We start from the raw sequence: 27,014 nt of genomic DNA on the forward strand, positions 1-27,014 counted from the left end.
ACAGCCTCTGCGGCCTCCCCATCTCTCTGATATTGTTTTCCTGTTTCCTGGTGTGGCATGATGGGAGAAGTAGTTTACTTTCTGTGAGCGGCGTGCAGGGAATGCCTCGGTTCAGAACTTCATTTCCCGGCGTGCGTCGCGGTGGACGCTCAACCCGCAGGCCGGAGGCCGGTTCCGGTTGCATCAGCGTGGGATTCACGGCGAAATGAGATTGTTCGTGAGCGAGGGCGCCCCGGGGAGCTTACCCGTGCTGGCCGCCGCGGGCAGGGCCCAGGGCAGAGAGGAGCTGCTTATCAGCACCGTAGGCCCCGAAGGTAGTCGGACTGGCTGGTGCTGGTGGGCGGTGGATGAGGGGGGCGGAACCGAAACACACCCAACACCCATCCAGCAGTTGTCTTCCCCAAACCTCCACCCCCCACCACGCACTCCCGTCAACCTCCTCCCCCATTATCCTCGGTCAGCCCACTCCTCTTCTCAGCCCACTCCTCTTCTCCCAGTCACGTCTTTCATTAGTCGCTTCCCTCGATTACTTTCAGTATACCCCTTTCCTCACCTCTACTCTCCCCCCTTCATCTCCCAGTACCCAGCGTCACTCAAGTGAACCTCTACCCCATTCCAACTTTCTCCCGCACCTATCAGACATCTCCCATCCCCCACATCCTCTCTAGTTATTCATCACAACCCCCCAGGCACCCCTTTGTCATTTTTAGGAGACCTTGCTCTCCTCTCCTAAAATACGCAGACGACAAACACATGGACTCCTTCGGTTTACCTCTTCCCAGCCATCTGTTTGGGCGACTCTTAATAGCGGTTCTCTTGTTAGTTTTCCCAGTTCTCTTAATTTTGTTCTCCCACTCTTCTCTTAGATCATTCTCAGTTACTGTCCGTTGTTCCAGTGTTTGGCTGCAGCACTGTCCCAATACCACCACCCCTCTGCAATGCCCATCTGTTGCCTCCAGCTGGCGGTCCCAGCTGAACACCTGCTAGTCTGTCCAGCTCATTCAGGACCCACCCCCTTTCAGTGGTCCTATCCAGAAGACTTTCCAGTGTCTTTTCCCCCCTTTTCCCTGAACAATGCGAAGTTGTCCATCTAAGTTGACGGAGTTTTTTTTTTTTTCTTTTCCTTGTTTTTTTCACTCATTTTTCTCTTCTGCATCAGAGTGTGTGGTCCCGTTCCTGACCCGGCCTAAGGTCCCTGTTTTACAACTGGATAGTGGCAACTACCTCTTCTCCACTAGTGCAATCTGCCGGTCAGTATCGGTCCTTAAGGCAGGAAGGTGGCTGGATAAAGTCAGGGCTTACTGTCCCCTGTGTGACTTTATTTGCCACCACTGTTTCACTATGGGGTGAGAAATGGGCTGGACAGATGGGCCTTTCTAGTTCTACCTTCTGTCGCTCTCTCTGGGCAGATACTTCTTTTTGTTATCTGGCTGGGAGCAAGATGACCTCACCAACCAGTGGCTGGAGTGGGAAGCTACGGAACTGCAGGTGGGACTGAGATATGGGGGCTGGCAGGCAGGCCCTTGCTCTGCATAGCCATCCTGACCTGCGTCTCCCACATTTTAGCCAGCCTTGTCTGCTGCCCTGTACTATTTAGTGGTCCAAGGCAAGAAGGGGGAAGATGTTCTTGGCCCAGTCCGGAGAGCCCTGACACACATTGACCACAGCTTGAGTCGTCGGAGCTGTCCTTTCCTGGCTGGGGTGAGTTGGGCTTTGAGACAGGGATCAGGGAAAGGTGTATGATAAAAGAATTAAGAAGGAAGGCTATATCCAGAGTGCAAAACCCAGCGCTGCCCCTTGTTAGCAGTGTAACCTTGAAAAATCACCAGACTCTCTAATCCTCAGTTTTTCCTCATCTTTGAAATGGGGTAATGTTAGTGGCCACCTCATTGGATTATTGTGAGGATTAAGTGAGGTAACTTAAAGTGCTTAACAGAGTGCTTGATGCGTAGTCACAAAGTGCTTAGGGAATGTTAGACGTTATTGTATACATTGGGAAGAAACTGAGTATTTTACCTGTGGACCTTTTTCTTTTCTCGACAAAGGAGACGGAATCTCTAGCTGACATTGTTTTGTGGGGAGCGCTATACCCATTACTTCAAGACCCAGCCTACCTCCCTGGTGAGAACTGTGCATATCACTTCACGCCCAGCCCCAACCCAGGAGGTTGGTGTAGGGAGTACAGAATGGGCAATAAAATATTGAGGATCCGCTTTGAGGCATAGCTTGACAGGGCAGCCATAGCAGAAAGATGGCTGAGGGAACTGGGGAAGATAACTGGAGAAACTTCCTGAAGAGAGGGAGGAGGTCCACTCTTGCCTCTCCATTCCGGGTCTTGCTGATTGATTCCCTTTTTTTCTCCCTTCTCCACAGAAGAGTTGGGTGCCCTGCACAGCTGGTTCCAGACACTGAGTTCTCAGGAGCCATGTCAGAGAGCTGCAGAGACTGTGCTGAAGCAGCAGGGTGTCCTGGCCCTCCGGCCCTACCTCCAAAAGCAGCCCCTCCCTAGCTCCTTTGAGGGGAGGGCTGTCAGCAATGAGCCTGAGGTTTGGAACAGAGCAGTGGGGTCCCCACAGAGCTTCAGTACTTGGGGGTGGAGGTGGCTTGGAGAGGGACTTTGAGCGTGGCCATTATTAACTCTTTCCTTTGTTGGAGAGCAAGGAAGGAGTTTCTTTAGTCTTTGGGCCCCCTCACCTGGTGAGGGATTGTATCCACTCTTTACAGGAGGAAGAACTGGCTACTCTGTCTGAGGAGGAGATTGCCATGGCTGTAACTGCTTGGGAGAAGGGCCTGGGAAGCTTACCCCCACTTCGGCCACAGCAGAATCCTGTGTGAGTAGGCACAGATGAGTGGGGCTTGGTTTCTTTCTTACTTTTTTTTTTTTTTTTATGTTTATTTTGGAGAGAGAGGGAGAGACAGAGCATGAGTGGGAGAGGGGTAGAGAGAGAGGGAGACACAGAATCTGAAGCAGGCTCCAGGCTCCAAGCTGTCAGCACAGAGCCCGATGCAGAGCTTGAACTCACGGACCACAAGATCGTGACCTGAGCTGAAGTCTGATGCTTAACCGGCAGAGCCACCTAGGCACCCCGAGTGGGGCTTGGTTTCTTAAAGGGAGATTACTGATAGAGCCAATATCTATTTGCCAGGTCCCCTTTGCTGGCCTCTTTAATGTTCATCTTTTCCTTTGGCACTTTGTACCTCTCGCTGCACTGATCCAGTTACCAGTTACATAAGAGAATGTAACCAGTCACCAGTTACATAATAGAATGCAACCCCCCTGAGGGTAGAGCCCCAGACATACTCACCTTTATGTTTGCTACAGTAGTAAGCACACTCATAATGAGAGAGAAGTCACGCTGACACAATGAGGAGCAGCACACAGTGTGTTTATAGTGCTTAGGGGCTTGGGATACAAGGATGACTGGGCGGAAGGTGGTTGTCTTGAAGGAAGGCTTCCCCGAAGGAGTTGATTTCTAAGTGGGATTTCAGAGAAAATTATGGTATGCAGTTACAGGGAGCAAAGTCAATGACTGCAAGAGAAATCAGGGTTTTGTTTTTTTTTTTTTAAGGAAATGAGCTATAAAACTTTCTGGCAAGTAGTTGCAACATCTAACTGGATGTGTATATCAGCTGGGAAGAAAGGGTGAAGTTAACCAGAGGAATCATTTGAGTCTTTGTTAATAGTGGAAACCATGGGAATCCAAGGGGCGCCTGGCTGGCTCAGTCAGAGCGTTCAATGCTCAGTAGAGTGTTCAACTCTTGATCTCGGGGTCGTGAGTTCAAGCCCCATGTTGGACATGGAGCCTAGTTAAAAAAAAAAAAAAGGAAAGAAACCGTGGGAATCCTGAGTTCTCAGGATGCCCAAAATTGAAGGACATGGTAAAAGTGGGAGCCAAGGAGTATAGGTTGAGAATGGTTGGAAAGGTGAAAGGAGCCCTGGTGAGGGGTCAGTGCCAAGGAGGGGGGGTGGGTACCGAATGTGTGCAGCTGAGCTATCAGGTGATGAAGCATAGAGAGGAGTGGATTGAATGACTTCAGACAGCAGATTACGTGCCATGACTAAGCATGCACCTGAAATAGTGTAGGCGGAGGGTGGCTATGAAGGCAGTAGCTGATGCCTGCTGATTTGAGTAGGGCCGCAAGGAAATAACTGACATGAGTTAGGGACGGGAGAGTAGGGGGTATGGGAGAACTTGGGAAGACATGAAGATGGGGTGGCAGGCTGTGAGCATTTCAGACAGTGACTGGAGGTAATGCTTCCATGACACCTGGGTAGGAGAGGACAGGACAGTGCTGAGAAGGGATGCTTGGGTAGCGTCGAAGTCTGGGGGGTGTAGTGGTTGACAGAGCCAGAGAAAGTTTTGTCGATACCCCGGAAGTTGGAGCCTGAGAATGAGCGGCTGGAAAAGAAGCAGTTATGATAGTAAAGGCGGACAGAGGTCAGTGAGGAATGCAGCTCCTTAAGAGCAGTACCTGGGCTTGCTCACTGTGGCAGGGCCCTACACTTGCAACTGTAGGGGGTCTTGTGGCTTTTGGGGGAATTCATGATGCTGTGGGTTCGTGTGGGGAAGACTTCAGATGTACCTGAGTCTGTGACAATAGAACAGATCCGTGTGGGTGTTCTGTGCCCTGTTGGTCCCTCTTGACCCTTGCTTCTCCCCCATGAACTGTTCTTTTCCTCCTTCCCTACTAGGTTGCCTGTGGCTGGGGAAAGGAATGTGCTCATCACCAGTGCCCTCCCTTACGTCAACAATGTCCCCCACCTTGGAAACATCATTGGTTGCGTGCTCAGTGCTGATGTCTTTGCCAGGTAGAGCCAGCTGCAGGGGAAGGGACCTCCTAAGGGAGCAGTGGCCCCAAGCGAATAGAATGCCTCAAGAGTAGAGAGGATCCTGGGGACATGGGAGGGTCTGGGACGGGGCCCCTGTAATCCCCATATCCTCTTCCAGGTACTCCCGCCTCCGCCAGTGGAACACCCTCTATCTGTGTGGGACAGATGAGTACGGTACAGCGACAGAGACCAAGGCTATGGAGGAGGGCCTGACCCCCCAGGAGATCTGTGACAAGTACCACGCCATCCATGCCAATATCTATCGCTGGTTTAATATCTCATTTGATATTTTTGGTCGTACCACCACTCCACAGCAGACCAAGTAGGTTTCCTCTAATCAGGCAGAAATAGAAGGTGGATACTGGGGCTGGGGGCAATGAAAATACCCTGGAGACTGAAGGAACCGGAAGTGCTGTTTAGGCATCCCTCTCAAACTTAGGATCTGAGTATTGCCCTGAAATGTATCCCCAGCGTGGGGATTCAGTGGTTGAAGAGGCCTGACCAGGGGCTGAAGAAGCAGCCAAGGATGGAAAGAGATAGGACTTAGGCTTAAAGGAAGTTTCTGCCTTCCCTCTGCCGCCTCTCTGCTCTTCCCTGGCTGCTGTTGAGTTTTAGGACCTTCCCTTCCACTCCTATGTTGGTTTATAGCAAATATACTCATTCTTCCTCTGCCTGACACGCATCCTTACAAAAACTGTATAGTAGACGGGTCGATAGCTTAATAGTGTTCAGCAGTTTAGCAGTTAGACTGATTAATTTTCACTTCAGGACATATTGAAAAAGAGTATAGTCCTATCCTTTTAGAGATTTTTGTTAGCAAAGAGCACAAAACTGTTAAGTTTATATTTGACAAACATAAGTTCTGAAGTGTTGAGGGAAGGGACTGTGTGGGGAGTAAGGGATATATGAGGGGTCTGGGCTCATCCGGTAAAACTCCCTGAAATTGACTAGATGGCCTTGGCCTTGAGGGGCCTTCTGCCTGATTTCTTCGGCACTGGGACTGATTTGGGGCCTGGGTGCAGTGACAGGAGGGAGGGGTGCACCACTTCCTCTGACTTCCTCTGATCCGGCCCTCCCCTGTCCCTGATTCACTTTGCCAGAATCACTCAGGACATCTTCCAGCGGTTGTTGACCCGAGGTTTTGTGTTCCAAGATACTGTGGAGCAGCTGCGGTGTGAGCACTGCGCCCGCTTCCTGGCTGACCGCTTTGTGGAAGGTGTGTGTCCCTTCTGTGGCTACGAAGAGGCCCGAGGTGACCAGTGTGACAAGTGTGGCAAGCTCATCAATGCCATTGAGCTCAAGGTGAGAGGAGGGTCTCATGGAAGCCCAGAAAGGGAGACAGTCTGTGTTATTCAGGGACTCCCAGGCCTGTTCCATTCAGGATTTTTATTTTAGCATTCAGGACCTTTCGTCGGTGTCTCTTTTTGCCCCAACTCATCGTTTGGTTCATTGGACGTTTACTGAGCATTTACTACATGCTGAGCATTGTGCTAGGGAAGAGACAGGATGAGTGTATGCTTCCCTACCTTTGTTCCTGCTTCAGATCACCTGATCTGCATGTGTTTAGTTCTTTCTTCTGTAAACACGTGTTCTTTTCTCCACGTTTACTCATGTGTTAGTTTATTCATTTATTTATACAACCCCTGTGTTTTGAGCTCTTGTGATAGGGTGGTCGCTGGGAACTGCTGGGGATGTAGCACTGAGTAAGACAGATCTTTGTGTAGTGCAGGGAGGAGACCAGCCCTAAGGACAAGAATGTATGTCCACGATAAACTGCCAGGAGGATGTGACAGTGGCCTCTGGGTAAAGATTTTAGCCAGGTGATCGGGGAAGACCTCTCAGAGGAGGTAACCCTCCTGAACTGAGAGTTTAACTGAAGAATGAGAAGGAGCAAGCTGGGCGATGAGGGGTTGAGAGTGTTCCAGGCAAAACGAGCAGGAAATGCAAAGGCACAAGGCAGCAAGCAGCTGAAAAGGCAGAATGGAGAAGGCCAGTGTAGCTGTAGCACAGTGACAGGGAAGGGGGATTAAGGGGGGGTCAGAGAGGTCAGCGGTGACCAGATTACCAGGGCCTGGTAAGCCATGTAGGAGCTAAATAGTAGGCTGCTCCGTGGAAAATGGATGGGAGGGAAGCAAGAGAGAAAGTGGGGAGGCTGGTTTGGAGGCCAGAATGGTAACTCAGAAATGGGATGCTGGTAGGTTGGTTTAGGTTAGTAACAGCAGAAATGGGGAGAAGAAAAGGATTCGAGATAGGTTTTGGAGGTAGACCGTACTGGATAGATGAATTCTGGGTGAGGGGAAGTCAAGGAAACGATGACTTGGAAGTTTTTGGCTTGAGCAGCTTGGGTAGACAGTAGTGCCATCTACAAACGTGGGCAGGCTTGGTTGAAGGGCAGGAGTTCCGATGGAGGGCAGTGAGACTGTTGGGTTTGTTCAGTTTGCGGTGCCTGTTAGACACCAATGTAGAAGTGGTAGGTAGGCGGCTGCAGATAGGCGCGTAGAGCTCAGGACAGAGGTCCTGAGAGAGTTCTAATGGCTCACCTTTAGAAGCCCAGATCGGGACATCTAGCTGGCTCAGTTGGTAGAGCATGCAAAGTCTCAGGGTCACGAGTTCAGGCCCCACGTTGGGCGTGGAGTGTACTCAGACAAGAAAAGAGTCGAACGCTCAGTTCTAACCTCACTAGGAAGCTTTCGTTGATTAGCCCCACCTGACTGTTTAGTCCTCTAATCATCACTCACCAGTGTTTGCATGGTTAGTTTGTGCCACGAAAGTAAGTATTTCTTGACATTTTGCTTTGGAAAGGTCCGCACTCCCTAACTTGATTGTAACTTCCTCAGGGAGAGGAACTGTGTATCTGTGCCCCTTCTTTCCCTCACACAGCTGCATACAGTGCAGTGCTCTCTACCTAGCCTGTGCTCAGAGAATGCTTTTTCCTTATTTATTTTATTAAAGATTTTATTGATTGGTTGATTTTTAATTTTTTTTTAATCTTTATTTATTTTTGAGAGAGAGACAGAGTGTGAGCAGGGGAGGGGCAGACACAGACTCTGAAGCAGGCTCCAGGCCCTGAGCTGTCAGCACAGAGCCCGACACGGGTCTCAAACTCACGAACTGTGAGATCACGACCTGAGCCAAAGTCGGACGCTCAACCGACTGAGCCACCCAGGCACCCCTAGATTTTATTTTTAAGTAATCTCTACACCCACCGTGGGGCTTGAATTCACAACCTTGAGATCAAGAGTTGTGTGCTCTGCTGACCGAGCCAGGCAGTCGCCCCTGTTTTTTCCTGTTCTTTGGAGTGATAGGACAGAGTCGTGAAACTCTCAGTAACCAATGTTATGCTGTGTAGACTTGAGTCTTCAATTTCTCAGAAGGCCAAGTAAGCATGGAGCTAAGTGAGATGGCAGACTGGGGAGCTCATCCCTTTGTGCCTCACGCCTTGCCTGCACAGCTCCCCCTGGCCTGTGGTCCGGATCCTGATTATCCCACCTTGCGTCACGCCTTCCCTTCAATTTCCCTTCACAGAAGCCTCAGTGTAAAGTCTGCCGGTCGTGCCCTGTGGTGAAATCCTCTCAGCACCTGTTCCTGGACCTGCCTAAGGTAAGTGGGCCTTTCCCTCAAGCTATGGATCTCCCATCCATATTTCAGTTTTGTCAGTTTTCCCAATAATATCTTTTACAGCATAATTTTTTCTTTAGTATGGAATCTAGTTCAGGATCATGTATTCCATTTAGTTTTTCTCTCTCTTTGGTTTCCTTTTATCTGAAACAGTTCCTCAGCCTTTGTCTTTTATGACATTAACAGTTTTTAAGACTGCAGTCTCTGATCACCTCCCTACCCCAAGTAGACTGTTCCTCATTTTGGATTTGGCTATTTTGCCAGGATGAAATAAATTCAGGTTCTGCGTCCTCAGTTCTAATACTATACAAATGATATCGTGTCCTTTCCGGAGGCACCTGATAGCCATCTCCCCCTCATTGGTGATGTTGATTTTGTCTGGTCAAGGTGTTATTCAGTGTCTCCATTGTACAATTAACATTTCCCCCTTGCAGCTTATAAGCAGTCTGTGGGAGTATACACAAAATCGTTCCATTCTGCCTTCCTGCCAGCAAAGTGTGTGCCTATTTCCCCATAGCCTCACCAATAGACTGTGTCGTCAGGCTTCAGAAGCTATGGTATTTATGTGGGTAAATCACATAAACCATCCCTTCCAACAGATTTATCTGTTTTTCTGCTTACAAAAGTGAAATAAGCTTATTTCTAAAATTTCAGGTAGAAATACGGTACAAAACCAGATATGTTCTCCATAATTCCATCTGAGAATAAAGCACTGATACATATTTTCCTTCAAAATTTTGTCTGAGCTTCTGTGTGTCGTTACTTATTTTTATTATGATACGATTGTATATTGTTGTTTTGCAGTTTGCTTCATTTAATATATCTCAGAGATCTTTATACGTCAGTACATGCGGATCTAACTCCCTCTTTAATGGCCTTGCAAGTATTTCATTGTATTGATATATCATATTTCCATAACTCTACTGAACCGTGGGAGTTAGTTTCAATTTTTTTGCTATGATGAACAGTGTACTTCTTTATATACGTATCCATACGCTTATGTGTGAGTATTTCTATTGAAATAATTCCTAGCAGTGGAATTGCTGTGTCACAGTCACGAGTCTTTTAATTGTATATTGCCAGACTACTCCAGAGAGGTCGTACCTGTTTATCTTCATGCGAACCATGTATGAGACTGTCCTAAATCAGCCCTCTGACTTTCTCTGCCATCTCAGCTGGAAAAACGACTGGAGGAATGGTTGGGGAAGACATTGCCTGGCAGTGACTGGACACCCAATGCCCGGTTCATCATTCGTTCTTGGCTTCGAGATGGCCTCAAGCCCCGCTGCATAACCCGAGACCTCAAATGGGGAACCCCTGTACCCTTAGAAGGTTTTGAGGACAAGGTAAAAACCCTATGCTTTGTTCATATGTCATATTATTCTGCCTTGGGGTTGAGACCCTGGACTAGCAGAATAGACTGTTGATTATGTCTTGCTTCAGTCAGAGACTGGGTTAGTGAAGTTTTCCAGTGTTTGTTCATCCTATTGTATCTCTCTCCTCCTGGCCCTTCAGGTATTCTATGTCTGGTTTGATGCCACTATTGGCTATGTGTCCATCACAGCCAATTATACAGACCAGTGGGAGAGATGGTGGAAGAACCCAGAACAAGTGAGCAGCTCTTGGTTAGCCTGTCTATGGGGAGGGTGTGTGCATATGTGTGTTGAGGTGGTTAGAATTGGGTACCTGGTCTTTCTTGGGCCTCTGAAGACGGTCTCAGGAGCTTTGTCTCCCAACTGTATTTTGTAGGTGAACCTTTATCAGTTCATGGCCAAAGACAATGTTCCCTTCCACGGCTTAGTCTTTCCTTGTTCGGCCTTAGGAGCTGAGGACAACTATACCTTGGTCAGCCACCTCATTGCTACAGGTACCCTGGAAAACTGAAGATGGGGATGTTGCTAGGGAATGAGGGCTGAGGCAGTATTTGGAAGAAGATCTTGGAGAGGTTCTAGATCTTGAGTTAGGAGTTGAGATGAAATAGGAATAATTAGAACATGAGAACTCAACCCAGAAGAAAGCAGAAGTCTGAAGCTAAAATTTTGTAATGGGTAGAAGCGAAGGGGAAAAAGTAGAATGGAGAGGAAGAGATCTCCAAGTTCTGTGCAGGCCAGCTACTCAAGGAGAAGTGTTACTAGTCATTCACAATTGAGGTTGAGGGAGAGGAGAGAAGAGTTAGTGGGTCAGAGAGGGAAAGGTGCGATTTGAACAGATGGTTCTCATTCTCCTTTGTCCAGAGTACCTGAATTACGAGGATGGGAAATTCTCCAAGAGCCGGGGTGTAGGAGTGTTTGGTGACATGGCCCAGGACACAGGGATCCCTGCTGACATCTGGCGCTTCTATCTGCTATACATTCGGCCTGAGGGCCAGGACAGTGCCTTCTCATGGACAGACATGTTGCTCAAGAATAATTCTGAACTGCTTAACAACCTGGGCAACTTCATCAACAGGTGGGACTCAGTGTCGGGGGTGGGGCGGTCAGAGTCAGCAGATGAGCTGGGGGTGGGGTGGGGTGCTGGCTAGCTCTGCTGCACTCGGTAGGAGACATTGGAAATGTGTTTTCTCCCAGCAAAAAAGCGTACTTACAGACCATTGGAAAAATTTGGCTAAAGAAGGGGGTTATCTTAGGGTAGGGGTAGGAGATGTTTGCCATACTTTTTGGGGTTTTTCTTACTTTAGGCTCACATTCCATGATTGGTCTCTGTCTCAGCTATTCCGCAATCTAAAGAAGTATACTCTGTGGCTACCCATCCTTTCAGATTTGGTTGTTAACTGCACTTCACAGATAGTCTCTACTAGAGTATTGGATAGCAAGTAACAGATTTCAACTTGGTTATTCTGAGTATTGATTTCTTAAAAATAAAATGAGGTTGCTTGACTTTATCAGGTTCTTATACTTAGGGGAGAGAGAGAACAAGAAATTTTTTTTTTTTTTTGAGGGGGGCGAGGGGCAGAAGGAGAGAGAGAATCTTAAGCAGCAGGTTCCACAGTGAGCTCAGAGCCCCAAGCGGGGCTTAGTCTCCAAACTGTGAGATCATGGTCCAAGCCGAAATCAAGAGATGGACGCCTAACCTACTGAGCCACCCAGATGCCCCAAGGAATGAATTTTTAAGCTTTGCCTTGAGGGCTGCCAGGAGGTGTCAATTCTGAGAGAATGGAGAATTATGAAAATCAGGTCAAATTTCTATAAGGACATTGGGCAGTAATTCCTTTTCTCTTCCTTCTCCTTCCTTACTCCCATGAAGAGCTGGAATGTTTGTGTCTAAGTTTTTTGGGGGCTGTGTCCCCGAGATGGTGCTTACTCCTGATGATCGGCGCCTGCTGGCCCATGTCACTCTGGAGCTCCAGCACTATCACCAGCTGCTAGAGAAGGTTCGGTAAGTAACCTGCACCTCTGCCTCATCTCAGTAATCTGCTGGCATGTTGAGAGCCCCATACTGGCCCCTCTGGGACTTTCCACTTCAGTTTGCCTCCTCCCTTCCCAGGATCCGGGAGGCCTTACGCAGTATCCTCACCATCTCTCGCCATGGCAACCAATACATTCAGGTGAATGAGCCTTGGAAGCGGATTAAAGGCAGCGAGGCTGACAGGTAAGTTTGTGGAATAACGTGGGGGGTAGGCTGGGTCCTTCTGGAAATTCTGACTAATATCTCTCCCCCAGGCAGCGGGCAGGGACAGTGACAGGCTTGGCGGTGAATATAGCTGCCTTGCTGTCCATCATGCTCCAGCCTTACATGCCCACGGTTAGTGCCACCATCCAGGCCCAGCTGCAGCTTCCAGCTCCAGCTTGCAGCATCCTCCTCACAAACTTCCTATGTACCTTACCAGCAGGACACCAGATTGGCACGGTAGGTCCCTCAGGGCTGGAGAAGCCAGCCTCTTAAAACCCCTACCTTTGCTATGCAGCCTTTGGGGAGGGGTCAGAGAACTTTGGACATAGGCCTCTTACAGCTGTTCTCTGAACCCCCTCCCCACTCCTCCCCACTCTGCACTCAGGCTTGTTTCTGATATAAAGTATCAGCTCATGAGCTCCATGTTATCTGTAGCCCACATATCATCATTGTTCTTCGTGCCAGAACCCAGTACCTGGCATGTAAAACTAATTGGTATACAGCCCATGTAGAGTAGATGTTTGAAGAAACACCATGGTCACCTGGTCTCCATAATGCTAACAGGAGGGATAAAGTAAGTTCACCCGTACACCCTTGTGTCAATCTGGCATCCTTAAAGAGTTTAAATAGTCTTGGACTTTATTAATATTTTGGGCTTTCCTAGTGAATGGCAGTGCTTTTTCTGGATTCTTTATTGAAATCAGCAGGTATATGCTCATTTGTTTCTTCTGTAACATTTAGAGCTCCTGAGTATCAGTGACGGATTAGAGAGGCCCTCTCTGTAATCTGGTAGCGTTTATACGTAATCAGTGAATGATTATGTACCTCTCTTCACAGGTCAGTCCCTTATTCCAAAAATTGGAAAATGACCAGATTGAAAGTTTGAGGCAGCGCTTTGGCGGGGGCCAGGTGAGAAAGCTAAAGACTGTGCTGTCACCCAGCAAGAGCCACGGTGTCCTCTCCTTGTCCCCGAGTAGTCCTCACTCATTACTCTTTCCACCTTTTGACCCTGCTGCTTCCTTACTTATAGTTTTTCTTTCCTGTCTTAGCTGGAAGAGTCCTTGGAGTTAAAGGTAATCCCATTCCTCCGAGATGTTCTGTAAAGCTTGAGGTCGAGGGGTATTTATTGAGCAGGCGATAACTTTGTTGTTGTTCTCTAGGCAAAAGCACCCCCCAAGCCAGCAGTTGTAGAGGCTATGGCAACAGCTGGACCACAGCAGATACAAGTGCTGACAGATGAAGTGACCAAACAGGTATGCAGCCTAAACCCTGTGGGATACTGGACAAGCTGAATCCTAAATAGGTTCCTTCTGGTCTCACTGTTGTTCTTTCCCCACCTGCTCTCCTTTTAGGGCAACATTGTGCGAGAACTAAAAGCACAAAAAGCAGACAAGAACCAGGTTGCCGCAGAGGTGGCTAAACTCTTGGATCTGAAGAAACAGTTGGCTCTAGCTGAGGGGAAACCCCTCGAAACCCCTAAAGGCAAGAAGAAAAAGTGAAAGTGAGAGCGTGGCTCATAGGAAGTCACTTTAATGGATATGGACAGTAATAAATAAATGTACAATCTCTATATACATGCTGAGACCCTTTCCTGTTGTCTACCCCAAGCTTTCCCCCTACTGAATAGATGGGGTCGAGGGTCACATCATTTGGCACTGATGAGAAGATGGTCAGCAGCCACTTCCACGAAAGGTAGGTAATAGCCTGAGGGGGGAAGTGATGGTTCCAACCGTTCACGCTTTGTGCAGGTTAACCATTCGGTCAATCAGAGCTCGGCGAGTCGCCTCCACTTCCCTGGTCAGGCGCTCGATTTCCTGCTTGAGCCGTTCATTCTCTTCAGCTAGCTGTGCCACTTTTCTCTCATTCTCTTGTTCTTTCTCCTTCATGCGTTGCTTTCCAGCTCCAGCTAGGGACTGGCCACTCTGTTTCCGCTTCCTGGGTCTTTCTTGGTCTTCCTCTTCTTCCTCCTGAGCCAGGGAGCTCTGAATGGAATCAGGAGAGCGAGGGCTCTGGGAGGTGTTCGTGACCTCTGCTGGTCCTGGCTCCTCAGTTAGCCAAGCCAGAGACGCAGGGTCAAGAGTGGTAAAAGTTTTTGATTCTTCCTTCAAGGGAATGAGGAAAGGTAGAATAGATATTAGTTAAGAAGGGAAGGGCAAGACCCTCCCACCACCCTCCAGCTTCAGGCCTAGCATTCTCACCTCGTTTCCAGGGGGTGAAACATAGGTAGCCCCATTTTCATCTGAGGACAGCACCTCCTGCAGGTCCTCATACCAGGCTTCCAGCTCCCAGCTGGACAGTGTCCCGAAGGAAAAAGGCAATGACTCGGCTGCCATCTCTGCAGTTTGATCAGGCTCTGGAAAAGTACATACTCAGGATGTGGAGGTCAGGGGTAGGAGTGGAATAAGCTCCACAAAGCAGTTAAACAGTCTATACCCCAGGATGGCAAACTGGCCTGCTACCTGTTTGCAGATAAAGATTTATTGGAACATAACTACATCCATTTATTTACATATTGCTTACGGCTGCTTTCATGTTACGACAGTGGAGACCTCGACATTCAAAATATTTACTGTTTGGCCCTTTAAAAAGTTTTCCAATTGGTCTATACTAACGTTCCTTCCTTGCTTTTGCCCAGCATATGAAGAAGCAAGGGTCTGGAATATACATTCTTAGGCGATCCTAGTAAAAGTCCTCCGCCTCCCTGGGGGAACTTGTTGGTAGTTTCCAGGGGCAATTATCAGACCATCTGTGTTCCTTTCTCCTCCTGTGTGAGGAGTCCTTTGGGTGAGTCTAACCTTGATGGGGACTGAGGTTTGGTAAGACAAACCAATTATCTTTGTTGGGACTGACTGCTCACTCAGCCAGCTTTCAATTAGGACATGCTCTAAGAATAGTGATTTGGTCACCTAGTTAGGGGAAGGCCAGGAGGATGGATTTAGCCTGTCAGCAAAAGTTTGCTCAGATTCAAACCCTCCTCTCCTGTCTTCTTTAGGTGCTTTCATAACTTGTTAGGACTCCCAGTACAGTGACCCTAAGCAGCACCTCTTAGGAATTGGTTTTGGGAAAGGTTGGTTAAGTTTACCTGCTCTCAGGTATGGTGATGTATGAAGATACACTTCCTTCTGGAACACTGTAGGGATCAAAGACAGATGTTAGTCATTTTTTGGAAGGGAGACAGGTAGCTTCTTTTATCTCCAGCCTCCTATTGGTGTTTCCTCATTTCCTGTCTTACAGGGTACAGTCAATGGTCCCTGCAGCCATTTCCAAGGGCAGAAGACAGCCTTTATTTTTAGTTGCTGACATTAGTAGTCCTGATTACAATAGATAAGTCACGGCCAACTCTACTTTCTCTAAATTCAAACCTGCCAGGGTAAGGAACAAATCAAGTGGTATTCTCCTAATTCCATTCCCACACTGACATCCTCCAAATGCACATTTCCAGTCTGGACCTCTAATGAGATCTCCAACTGTGCTATTTAACTGCTTACCTGAATCTCCTTTTGGATGTCTAAAAGGCATCTCAGACTTTCATATGTCCAAAGACAAATCCCTGCTCACCTTTCCCTTCCATGGTCTTCCCCATCTCAGTAAATGGCATCTCTACTTGCTTAAACCAAAAACCTCAGAATCGTCCTTGATTCCTCTCTCACACCCCACAATTCAAACCACCAGCAAAAATTTTTAACTCATTCTTCAAAATCCCGGAATCTAAATATTTCTCACCAATTCCATTGTTTCCAATCCAGACCAAGTTACTGTCATCTCTGGTGGATTACTGCAGGTCTCCCAGTTTCTGTCCTTGCTACCCCTCCCCAAGTCTGTTCACTATAGGCAGCCAGAGTGAGCCCTTTAAAACTTAAACCAGGTGCTGTCATCCTGCTCAAAACCCTCCAATGACTTCCAATTTCATGAATATGAAAGGTGAAGGTCTTTAAAATGGCTAAAAAGGCCCCATACCATCTGTTCCTTCCCTGCCCTGGATTTCTCATTGGCCACTCTCCCTCTTGCTCACTCTAGTCCAGCCAAACTGGCTTCCTGTCCCACAAAGAGACTGCATGCTCCCACCTTAGGACCTCTGTTCTTGCTGTTCTTCTGGAAAGCTCTTCCTTCCACATATATTTGCCTGGCTTACTGCCTTGCCTCTTTTTAGATCTTACATTTAGAAGTCACTTCAGTGAGAGAATCCCTAACCACCCAATGGAAAACTAACCCCCCCACCCTGAGCATTCTCTACTTTTCCATGCTTTAGTTTTCTCCATGGCACTTAACATATGTTTGTGGTATGCCTTTTCCCACTGAAATACCAGCTCTGTGAGAGCAGAGATTTTTTTTTTTCTTGTTCACGGATATATCTGGGCCCCAAAATGCACAGCATGTAGCAGGTATGTGTTAAATATTTGTTAGGAATGAATGGATAAATTCCTTCCAGTCTCTCACAGGGAAGGGAGGAGGAAGCCCAGAGGCAGAGCAGTAGCTGCCTGTCCCTGGGGACTGGAGGTGCAATATCACCCAGAGTGTTTCTCTTCAGGGCTGTCCTCTCTGGGGAACCCTCCTTGCCTTCCAGTGTGTGGGCTGCAGCTTTCATCAGCAGTGGAGCCCCAGGCCAGAGGGCTGCAGAGCCAAACAGGGGGCTGGCCTGATGCAATGGTTACACAGAGATTAGTATGGAGACAGGACAGAGGGAAAGAGGCAGGGACCAATCTCAAGGGAAAGATAGTATACTAGAGAGGTCCCAAATGGCTTCCCACACTTAAGAGGTCCAGGATGCTCTCTTGTGCGGGAGGCCCAGAGACTTCTGGGGGAATGTGAAAACCTATCTCCAATCCCTGTTGTCCATCGGTACCCCTCCTCCCAAAAGCCTTGAGTCAGTTTCCTTAAGGTTCAATTTTCTGTTAGGGCGCAGAATGGCTATCCTGTGGAGGATCCAGGAGCGCCGGCTACCGACGTGGCCACTCTGGCCCTGAGACGCTGGGGCTGAGAAGGACTGGGGGTGGGGTAGGGGTAGTGCCGCTGACCGTAAGGCGGTGGCAGAGGCGTGAGCCATGGTCACCCAGGCGTCTTAGCGTGGGGGAGTGTCCAGCTGCCTCGCCTCCCACCGTACAGGCCTAAAGAGGCCGGGGGTCAGCAACATAAAATAAATCTCCCGAGGGCATCCAGACCCCTTCGACCAAGAGCACAGAGCAGGGCCCACGCTCCGGGCAGGGGTAGGGTGACGCTATCGTCCGAAGGAAGAGAGGTCTGCAAGCACCACTCCGAATAAAGGATTCTCCCCATCCCTCCCTCGGACTGTCACTAATTTCATCGAGGAGGGGGTGGGGCCACATCCTAAAAACAAATGCCTGACTCGGAGGGGACAACTGGTGTTCCCGAATTTCGGAAGGTAAAGGGTAGATAAGGGATCAGTACTCGCCTCTCTCCTCAGGTTCCGGATCTGATTTTGGCTTTGCTGCTGCCACCCGCTCATCTTCAACATGATATGCTCTATGCCTTAGACTCAAGCCTCTGACCTCGGTAGCTGGGAGCGCCGATCTTTTAATAAGGCCTTGCCCTCCTCTCAGGGGCGGATCCAGAAGCTTACCAATCAGGGCGCGGCACGCCGGCGCGGACCCCGCCTCATCCCTTACATCCGCCACTCAGAAGCTCCCGCGGCCCCGCCCCCATGGCTCCCTCCGGCTTGGGGGTAGACGTTGTGTTGGACCCGGAAGTGGCTTTGGGTCACGAGGCTTCGCGGAGGAGGTGAGTGAGTCATGCGCGCGCGCGGAGGGGAGAGCTGGAGGGGGAGGGGAGGAAAGGGGGGCGGGGATGATGCAATGTTTGGCAACCGGTGTCTTCGCGCGCACGCGCAGGGGACTACAAGGGTGGTGGGAGGTGCAGGGTAGGGGGGTGGTGTAGGGGAGAAGAGAGGGCGGGGCGCCAGGGCCCGGCTCCCAACGGCCCCAACGGCTATCAACCGTGGCTACCCCCAGGCTGCCTGAGAAGCCTCACTGCAGCTTGTCTCCCTCCAGAGCTTTGATTCCGCCCACCTGGCATTAGCCCCCGTTTCACCTTCTCCATAAGAGACTCCCATTTTGCTTGGTCCCCTCCCAGTTAATGGACACAAGGCCTTTTAAACCAACCGCTTTTGAAAGTTTGCATCCAGCCTACAGGACTGCCTAACGTCTTCTTAAAAAGGTCTTCTCTTTTAGCCCCCAACTCCCCCAGAAGAGGCCGAGGAACTTGAATACTTTTGCTTGTCATTTTCAGCTCCTTTCAGAACAGCACCCTTAACTTTTATCTTTGTAAAGTTTCTGATGGGCCCCCAGCATGCCAGGATTCGTGTCCTTTGACCAGTCGAGCCGATTCTCACTGTTTTCCCCACTTATCATTCCCCCACGGTGCCCTGGCGCTCTTTACGAAAGCTCAAGACCCGCCCTTTTCACTGTACCAGATGCCCAAGTCCTGTGACTCCCTGGTGTGAGGAGCCTTGCACTAGCCTCCTGCCGCGGAGGTGCCTTGGGCTGCGTTAGAGCCTTTCGCGTAGGACATTGCATGCACTTGAGCGCACAACTGCTTTCGACTGGGTTGTCAGCAGCCCAGATTCTAGCCTCAGCTGCTCCTCACTTGCCCAGGGATCCCAGGCCAGTCACCTAAGTGTGTGCCTCAACCGTTCTTATTTGTAAATAAAAGATAATGAGTTGTGAAGGTAAAATGAGAGAACTATGAACTTGGAGGCAGCCTGAACAAAAGTGAAAAGCACCATTTAAAATGCGAAGTATTTTTCTTGTGCCATTAGGTAGAAAAAAGATGCCATGTGGCGGCCGGTTACATATACTGTCATACCCTCGTGGGGGCAGCCAGGGTTCAGTAGAAAATGTCACAAGGTTGGTTGTGGCTGGAAGACAGGTATCGGTGGTGGTGTGACAGTGACAGGTCCTTGGCCAGGCCTGCGCTGCGTTGCTCCAGACCTCCATTTCCCCTTCTGTAAATGGGAGTGGGGGGTGGTTTAGACCAGATGGTCTCTCCTGGCCCAAAGACATGACCAGGTTGTCAGTGACAGGCAAAGGTCATGTGACTTGACAGGCTGAGGTCGTGTTGTGACATGTTGACCTGGGGAGGCGGGTCAAGTCCCAGCACACTACCCGGGAAGCCTTTGGGGCGGGGCAGGGCAAGTCGCGACTTTCATCTTTTGGGGCTGGCCCCTCCCGGACCTGGCATTCCTGGCTCCCCCAACAGATTGTGGCTTTAGAAGGGGCCCCTCCCGGGGAGGGCTGGGATTGGCCACCAGTGGCCTGGGAAGAGGCTCAGATCCTTCCGCGGAGGGCGGGGGGGCCGCGTGGGGTGTTTGTTCTCTTGGGGATTAATGGGGGGTTGTGGGGGAGGGGTAGGCGCGCTCCCGCATGCGCACTGCGGCCCCTCCTGTTGGCTCGTCGTTGTCCGCTGGGCGGGGGCCCGGCCCCGCCCCTCTCCCGTCCGGGCAGCGGCGGCGGCGGCGGCGGCTGCGGCGGTGGCGGCGGCAGCGACGGCGGCGGCGGCACCAGCCTGCGCGGTGCCTTCTGGGAACGGAATCCCCAGGGCTGCCCCTGGCCCCCATGGCGCATGCGCGGGAGGCCGCTCGGTGATCCGCGGCGGCGGCGGCGGCGCTTCCTGCTAGGACCGGCCGGGGCCGTACCGGAGGCTCGGGCTCCACCGACCCTCCTCCCACTCCCTCCCACTCACCCTCTGGGCCGCGACTGCGCAGGGCGGGGCCGGCCGAACCATGGGCCGCGGTGAGTGCAGGGCCCGGCCCCCCCATCCCGCCCCTCCCCCTCCCCTCCCCTCCCCTCCAGTCCCTACCCTCTGCCCCCTCCGCGTCCTCTCGGCCCCTTTCCTTGGCCTCATCCCTACTTCCCTACCCTCACCTGCCCCCGCCGTTTCTCCCTCTCACTGCTTGACTTTTTGCCTTCTTCACCTCCCTCCCCTCAGTGCTTCGCCCACCCTCCGCCCGCCCTCTCCCCAAGTTCCTTCCTACTTCGTGCGCCTTCCCCTCCTCCCCAAGCTGAGGGAAGCAGGCTGGGTGACAGGGCGCCTTGTTATGAGAGGGAAAGTTTAGAAGCCGCCAGTGTGGGGTGGGAGCGATGGTGAGTTTGGAGAGGATACTTGCAAGGGTTTTTTTTTGGGGGGGGGGCGTCCCCACATATCAGAAGAGAATCCTTCTTAGAGCCAATTTGAAGCCAGTGGGGTAGGAGGTGCTGAAGCCCCTTGCCTTAGGCTTGGGGGGAAATCAGGAGCTTTTCAGTATCTTGGGAGAAGACAGAGCTATGGATCCAACCTTTCTTCAGAAGACCCAAATGAACTAGTTCAGTGATTGTCTAATGAAACAGGCATGGAGGGGATCTGTTGGTACCACCCCAGCGGGCAGTTGGGCAATTGCCTGATGACCTGTGGGGCAATCTGCACTTTTTATGTGATCTTCCTGGGGAGTAGGGAACAGCAGGGGGCCAGACTCTCTGGGAAACTTCCTAGTGGCCTGGCATGGGAACTTGCCCATATTCCAGGATGAAGTCTTCTGTCTCTGATGGGACAAAGGGGGCTTGCCCTTTATGTCTAGGAATTGGGTTCTGATTTCTTGGTCCCTGGTAGTGGAGGCTTTGATCCTCTGGTTTCTCAGTCCTGTACACGGAAAGGATGGTTGTGGACTCAGCCAAGAGAACCCTGAGATATGTGTGGGCACCTACCTCATGTGGTTAAGGATCTTTCCCTTGAGAGTATCCTGAGCTTTGGTGCTCTTCTGAGTTGGGCAGATTCCCGACAGTCCTTTCTCTCTCCTGTGTTGCAGGTGTGGGCTAAGCCGGAGGCCCCGGCTTTAGACTGGACCCCACAATGTTTGCAGAGATGTTCAGGTAGCCATGGTGGGATGGCAGAGAGTTCTTCTTCATTTTCTCTCTCAGCTCTCTGAGGGTTTCTCCATACTCCTGAGTTCTCGGGTCTCCCCAGAATCTTTGCCTTCCTGGAGTACTCCCTCAGGTACCCAGCACAGTTTAATCCTCCTAATGCCCACATGGATGTCTGTTATCAGGCACGTGGGAGCTGATTACACACAATGAATGGGGGCAATGAGAGCAGTGGAGCAGACAGAGCTGGGGGCCCTGTGGCCACATCTGTCCCCATCGGCTGGCAGCGCTGTGTTCGAGAGGGTGCTGTGCTCTATATCAGGTATGGCTCCTCAGAGTTCCCACAGTTCTGTCTTCAGGCTGTTCGGTGCCTGAGTTTTCTTTCCCACCCCTCCTCTCAAAGCTCGCATCTCTGGTACCTACCCTATTGCTCTCTGTTCTTCTTTCCTCAGCCTTTTTGCTGTCTGTATCTGGCCCTTTAAATCTGTTTCTTTCTCTTTCCACATCCCTTATCCTCTGTCCTTCCCAGGAAGGTCTTTGATTCAAGAACTGTCCTTTTAGGCACGTTTCCTGATATGGTGTCAACTAACTTTATATCTCTGACCCTGTCGTCTGCCAGCCCAAGTGGCACAGAGCTGTCTTCCTTGGAGCAAACCCGGAGCTACCTCCTCAGCGATGGGACCTGCAAGTGCGGTCTGGAGTGTCCACTCAATGTCCCCAAGGTCAGAGTGGTGAGGGGTGCCAGAGAATACAGGGATAAGCCAAGTGATCTACTGCAAATGACTGATCATGGTAGCTCTTCTCACAGATCTCACTCTCTCAGAGTCCCTGTCCGTGACTCCTGCCTTACAGGTTTTCAACTTTGACCCTTTGGCCCCGGTGACCCCGGGTGGGGCTGGGGTGGGGCCCGCATCAGAGGAGGACATGACCAAGCTGTGCAACCACCGGCGGAAAGCCGTTGCCATGGCAACTCTGTACCGAAGCATGGAGACCACCTGCTCACACTCTTCTCCTGGTGAGTTTTCTCCACTTTCCCGACAACTGAGGAAAACTTAAGGGCCTGGAGGAGGGATGGTGGGAGGAGCTCTATGAGGGGGAGCAAGGAGAAGGGTGGCACGGGGAGCTGCTTGTTGAGAGGAAGTTACAGGGAGGTTGGGGATCTATGGGAGATGGGATGGAGAAGATGAAAGAAAGTTGTTGGAAGGGGAGCCACAGGCTGACCCTTCATTTCTCATTCATTGCAGGAGAGGGAGCGAGCCCCCAAATGTTCCACACTGTGTCCCCAGGGCCCCCCGCTGCCCGCCCTCCCTGTCGAGTCCCTCCTACAACTCCACTTAATGGGGGTCCTGGCTCCCTTCCCCCAGAACCACCCTCCGTTCCACAGGCCTTCCCTCCTCTAGCAGGCCCTGGGGGGCTCTTCCCACCACCAAGGCTTCCTGACCCAGTCCCTTCTGGAGGCAGCAGCAGCCCCTGTTTCCTTCCAAGGGGCAATGCCCCCTCTCCAGCCCCACCGCCTCCACCTGCTATCAGCCTCAATGCTCCCTCCTACAACTGGGGAGCTGCCCTCCGATCCAGCCTGGTGCCCCCTGACCTGGGCTCATCTCCAGCCCCCCATGCCTCCTCCTCACCACCTTCAGACCCTTCTCTTTTCCACTGTAGTGATGCCTTAACGCCCCCTCCTCTGCCCCCAAGCAATAATCTCCCTGGTCCCCCTGGCCCCCCTGGTCCTGCCACTCAGCCACCAGTGTCTTCAGCCACTATGCACCTGCCCCTGGTCTTGGGACCCCTGGGAGGGGCCCCCACGGTGGAGGGGCCTGGGGCACCCCCCTTCCTTGCTAGCAGCCTACTCTCTGCAGCGGCCAAGGCACAGCATCCCCCGCTCCCCCCTCCCAGCACTTTACAGGGCCGAAGGCCCCGTGCCCAGACACCCTCAGCTTCCCACTCCTCATCACCCCGTCCCTCTCAGCGTCGTCCCCGCAGACCCCCAACGGTATTGCGATTGCTAGAAGGGGGAGGCCCTCAAGCCCCTAGACGGAGCCGTCCTCGGGCCCCTGCTCCTGCCCCTCAACCCTTTCCTCTCCCTGAGCCATCCCAACCTATTCTCCCTTCTGTGCTGTCCCTGCTGGGACTCCCCACCCCTGGCCCTTCCCATTCTGATGGAAGCTTTAACCTTTTGGGGTCAGATGCACACCTTCCTCCTCCCCCAACCCTCTCCTCAGGGAGCCCTCCCCAGCCCAGGCACCCTATCCCACCCTCCCTGCCTGGGACCACCAGTGGCAGCCTCAGCAGTGTGCCAGGTACGTGAGTGTGGTAGAGCCTTCCTCTTCTCTGGTGGATAAAGGCAGCCAAGGTATTTAGGGGAGCTTAGAGAGGTTTTGGGTGGTTTTCTGGGTCGGAGGCATGAGGATTGGGTTCTTTGGACACTGGGAGAAAGAAACACTCCTGTCTTGAGCTGAATTTTTCTTTTCCTTTGCAGGTGCCCCTGCCCCACCAGCTGCCTCCAAAGCCCCCCTAGTCCCCAGCCCTGTGCTTCAAAGCCCATCTGAAGGGCTTGGGATGGGGGCGGGCCCAGCCTGTCCTCTGCCTCCCCTGGCTGGTGGGGAGGCTTTCCCTTTCCCTAGTCCTGAGCAGGGCCTGGCGCTGAGTGGAGCCGGCTTCCCAGGGATGCTAGGGGCCTTGCCTCTCCCTCTGAGTCTGGGGCAACCTCCACCTTCTCCATTGCTCAGCCACAGTTTATTTGGCGTGCTGGCTGGGGGAGGGGGACAACCTCCCCCTGAACCCTTGCTACCCCCACCCGGGGGACCTGGCCCTCCCCTAGCCCCAGGCGAACCTGAAGGGCCTTCGCTTCTGGTGGCTTCCCTGCTTCCACCACCCCCCTCAGACCTTCTTCCACCCCCTTCTGCACCTCCTAGCAACCTCCTTGCCTCTTTCCTGCCCCTGTTGGCCCTGGGCCCCACAGCTGGGGATGGGGAGGGATCTGCAGAAGGAGCTGGGGGTCCAAGTGGGGAGACATTTTCAGGTTTGGGAGACCTGCCCCCCCTACTATTCCCCCCACTTTCAGCCCCCCCTACCCTCATAGCTTTAAATTCTGCGCTGCTGGCTGCCAGCCTGGATCCCCCCTCGGGGACACCCCCCCAGGTGAGGATAGGGGAGGAGTGGGTGGGACAGAACAAGAGGTAGAATCAGAGATGGGAGCTGGGAATCAAAGGCTTTCAGTTTCATGCCTGAGCTCTTCCTCAGGGCCTTTGGGGAGGGCTTAGTTCTTGGCTGGGGGTAGGACGGCTGCAAGAACTGGGTCTGTATTTAATAAGCGTGGCCTACTTCACGTGAGACTTCAGTGAGATCGTATACGTGAAAGTACTGTACGTTTGTTAAATACTTTACGCATATGGTGTTGTCATTCTTCTTTTTAGCCCTGTGTCCTGAGTGCCCCCCAACCTGGACCACCTACCTCCAGTGTCACCACGGCAACTACTGACCCGGGGGCCTCCTCTCTGGGCAAGGCCCCCTCCAACTCAGGGAGACCCCCCCAACTCCTTAGCCCTCTGCTGAGTGCCAGCCTGCTGGGTGAGCCTGAGGGAAAACTCTGGTGTGAAAGAGAAGAAAGGAACCAGTAAAAATTGGGAGTAGAGGCTGGATGAGTTGGGGAAGAGTTTTTGACCCTGGGGTTAAGCCTAAGATTAATAGGGTCTGTTCAGCCTAACTGGTTTGCCAAGGGAGACTCCTGACCTAACTCCTCAACAGGTGATCTGTCTTCGCTGACCAGCAGCCCTGGAACCCTCCCCAGCCTGTTGCAGCCTCCTGGCCCTCTTCTCTCTGGCCAGTTGGGGCTGCAGCTCCTCCCTGGGGGGGGAGCTCCTCCACCCCTCTCAGAGGCTTCTAGTCCCCTAGCCTGCCTGCTACAGAGTCTCCAGGTGAGCCTGTGGGCACGTGTGTATCAGGGACAGAATTTTTTCCCAAACTGGATGTACGACTTTCTGAGTTATATTAGCAGAGTAACCATATCTGGGACTAAGATTTTATTTTTTCGCCTGCAGATTCCTCCAGAGCAGCCAGAAGCCCCTTGTCTGCCCCCTCAGAGCCCCACCTCAGCCCTGGAACCGGAGCCTGCCCGGCCTCCCCTCAGTGCCTTAGCCCCACCCCACGGTTCTCCCGACCCCCCAGTCCCTGAGCTGCTCGCTGGGAGGGGGTCAGGGAAACGGGGCCGGAGGGGAGGAGGGGGACTTAGGGGCATTAATGGTGAGGCCAGGCCAGGCCGGGGCCGAAAGCCTGGTAGCCGGCGGGAGCCTGGCCGACTGGCCCTCAAGTGGGGGGCACGTGGTGGCTTCAATGGACAAATGGAACGGTCCCCAAGAAGGACCCATCACTGGCAGCATAATGGGGAGCTGGCTGAAGGGGGTGTTGAACCCAAGGATCCATCGCCTCCTGGACCCCATTCTGAGGACCTTAAGGTGAGTGCAGGGTGATGGAGGTCTGGGCTGAAGGGCTCTGAGGAAAGGCTGGGAACTTGGTTCCTTTTCCTAACTTTTCCTACACATACAGTCCGTGTTTTCCCAGGTGCCCCCAGGGGTAGTCAGAAAGTCTCGTCGTGGCCGGAGGAGAAAATACAAGTGAGTGCTGGGCCTGCCACAGTCCTGGCCTTCTCCCACTTCTTGATGGGTTTATAGAAGTGTCTAGAGTGGCTTGGCTTTCAATAAGGCTCATGTTTAAATATGAACAGGATATTATGCCTTTATTATCCAAAAGTAGAAAGCTTCCCACCCAAACTCTGAGCTTCACCTGGTGCTTGGGGAGGTATTCCTGATCATCTGTGCCCTTATTGCAGCCCTGCTCGGAACAGCAATAGCTCCCGCCAGGACGTTACCTTGGACCCCAGCCCCACAACCCGAGTAAGTGTGTGTCAGGGTTGCGGGGTGGGGGGAATGGGGGGAGGTTGTAAGGGACGAGGCAAGAGAAGAGGATTAGAGGGCATGGGGAGAAAATAAAAGACTTCCCAATACCTAGCTGTTTGATCACTTCTTTCAACTTCCCCTCTTGTATAGGCGGCTGTCCCTCTGCCTCCCCGGGCCCGCCCTGGCCGTCCTGCCAAAAACAAGAGGAGGAAACTGGCCCCTTAGCAGCCATACCTGGAGCTGGATCTGACCCTGACTGGGGAGAGCTGAGTGCTGAGCCTTGGGAGCCCCTGCCAGCCACCTGCACCTGTGGACAGTGGGTGGGGGCACTACTCCCCACTCAGAGCACAAATGCAACCCCTTCCCCTACAATCCCATCCTGAGCCATTGCAGGGGGTAGGGAAGCTCACCCCCTCCCCCCCAAAGCCATGTCACTGAAAAGGCCTGGGGGGGTTGGTATATGGCCCTCTCCCCACCAGGCTAAGGGGAACACCCCCTTCCCCAGGTCTTTTATTTGTTTAAGTTATTTTTGCACAAATGACTCTTTTATATTTAATTCGACTTCATTGCCTCCCTTCTTGAAGCCAGCAGGCTCAGTTTACAAACCTGTGAGCTACTGTTGGCTGCTGCCCTCCTTCCCAGTGAAAGGTACAAAGCAATAAGCATCATGCATTCCCCCCTCACCCCTCCAACACCCCTCTGCGTCTGGCTCAGGTTGCTCAAAGCACAGATCCCCTCTTACCCCTGTCCCCAGGTTTGAAACACATAGCCTCATTTCAAGGTGTAGCCAGCTTCCCTCTACTTTCCTCTGGGATATAAAAGGGGGTAAGGGGGCACAGAGAGCCCTCTGGGCCTCTCCTCCCACACACACTACACTGCCCCTTCTCCCCCCATCGAAACGCTCAGAGACGTTGTGATGATGCGACTGAGGATTATGCACCGTGGTCCAACCGGAGCGGCCAGCACGACCCGCTGTCCAGGGGCTGCCTCCTGCCTTTTCTTTTGTAAAGACAAGACCCTTGGGAGTTTTAATTCTGTTTTGTACTTGCCCTGTGGGGCCTCCACTGCTTTTCTATGGGAGACACTCTTAATTTAACAGATGAGAATATTTTGAAACTCTGGCTCTGACTCTGTACTCATTTTTTCCTTAAGAACACGTTACAATTTAAATCCTCTACTAGCGGAGAGTGGCTTAAACTGCCTGTTACACTGTGA

General features: G+C 51.8%; 4 protein-coding genes across 10 annotated transcripts; 2 read left to right on the forward strand and 2 right to left on the reverse strand.

Moving 5' to 3' along the window:
* Window positions 1–119: 119 nt before the first annotated feature.
* MARS1 (methionyl-tRNA synthetase 1) lies at window positions 120–13,632 on the forward strand. Of its 2 annotated transcripts, XM_053226421.1 has the most exons (22): window positions 120–314; window positions 1,160–1,250; window positions 1,410–1,488; window positions 1,567–1,701; window positions 2,046–2,121; window positions 2,374–2,546; window positions 2,725–2,831; window positions 4,694–4,810; window positions 4,950–5,153; window positions 5,932–6,133; window positions 8,357–8,431; window positions 9,625–9,795; window positions 9,965–10,060; window positions 10,199–10,316; window positions 10,684–10,897; window positions 11,693–11,824; window positions 11,933–12,037; window positions 12,109–12,295; window positions 12,896–12,967; window positions 13,108–13,131; window positions 13,219–13,311; window positions 13,411–13,632. In XM_053226421.1, exons 1-22 carry the CDS (start codon window positions 206–208, stop codon window positions 13,555–13,557), a joined length of 2,727 nt encoding a protein of 908 aa, XP_053082396.1. In that variant the 5' UTR covers window positions 120–205; the 3' UTR covers window positions 13,558–13,632. The 2 variants fall into 2 exon arrangements, with proteins under 2 accessions (XP_053082396.1, XP_014928705.3); XM_015073219.3 differs by lacking the exon at window positions 13,108–13,131 and having other exon boundaries at window positions 122–314.
* DDIT3 (DNA damage inducible transcript 3) lies at window positions 13,573–14,391 on the reverse strand. The gene is made up of 2 exons (XM_015073222.3): window positions 14,257–14,391; window positions 13,573–14,160 (listed from the first exon to the last, which is right to left on the reverse strand). Exons 1-2 carry the CDS (start codon window positions 14,389–14,391, stop codon window positions 13,792–13,794), a joined length of 504 nt encoding a protein of 167 aa, XP_014928708.1. The 3' UTR covers window positions 13,573–13,791.
* On the reverse strand, window positions 14,383–17,531 carry LOC128316415 (DDIT3 upstream open reading frame protein). The gene is made up of 3 exons (XM_053226425.1): window positions 17,469–17,531; window positions 15,141–15,188; window positions 14,383–14,517 (listed from the first exon to the last, which is right to left on the reverse strand). Exons 1-2 carry the CDS (start codon window positions 17,529–17,531, stop codon window positions 15,147–15,149), a joined length of 105 nt encoding a protein of 34 aa, XP_053082400.1. The 3' UTR covers window positions 14,383–14,517; window positions 15,141–15,146.
* Window positions 17,532–21,092: 3,561 nt separating this feature from the next.
* MBD6 (methyl-CpG binding domain protein 6) lies at window positions 21,093–26,920 on the forward strand. 6 transcript variants are annotated; one of them, XR_008300291.1, is made up of 13 exons: window positions 21,093–21,229; window positions 21,527–21,629; window positions 21,760–21,922; window positions 22,152–23,204; window positions 23,384–24,045; window positions 24,321–24,474; window positions 24,652–24,821; window positions 24,945–25,358; window positions 25,450–25,517; window positions 25,733–25,796; window positions 25,950–26,119; window positions 26,384–26,447; window positions 26,706–26,920. XR_008300291.1 is itself a non-coding variant. In XM_027071421.2 (11 exons), exons 1-11 carry the CDS (start codon window positions 21,117–21,119, stop codon window positions 26,022–26,024), a joined length of 3,039 nt encoding a protein of 1,012 aa, XP_026927222.1. In that variant the 5' UTR covers window positions 21,093–21,116; the 3' UTR covers window positions 26,025–26,920. The 6 variants fall into 6 exon arrangements, 2 of the variants coding, with proteins under 2 accessions (XP_026927222.1, XP_026927224.1); XR_008300289.1 differs by having other exon boundaries at window positions 25,950–26,447; XR_008300290.1 differs by having other exon boundaries at window positions 26,384–26,920.
* Window positions 26,921–27,014: the final 94 nt, after the last annotated feature.

Source organism: Acinonyx jubatus, chromosome B4, assembly GCF_027475565.1.
Source record: "Acinonyx jubatus isolate Ajub_Pintada_27869175 chromosome B4, VMU_Ajub_asm_v1.0, whole genome shotgun sequence".
NCBI classification, from domain to species: domain Eukaryota; kingdom Metazoa; phylum Chordata; class Mammalia; order Carnivora; family Felidae; genus Acinonyx; species Acinonyx jubatus.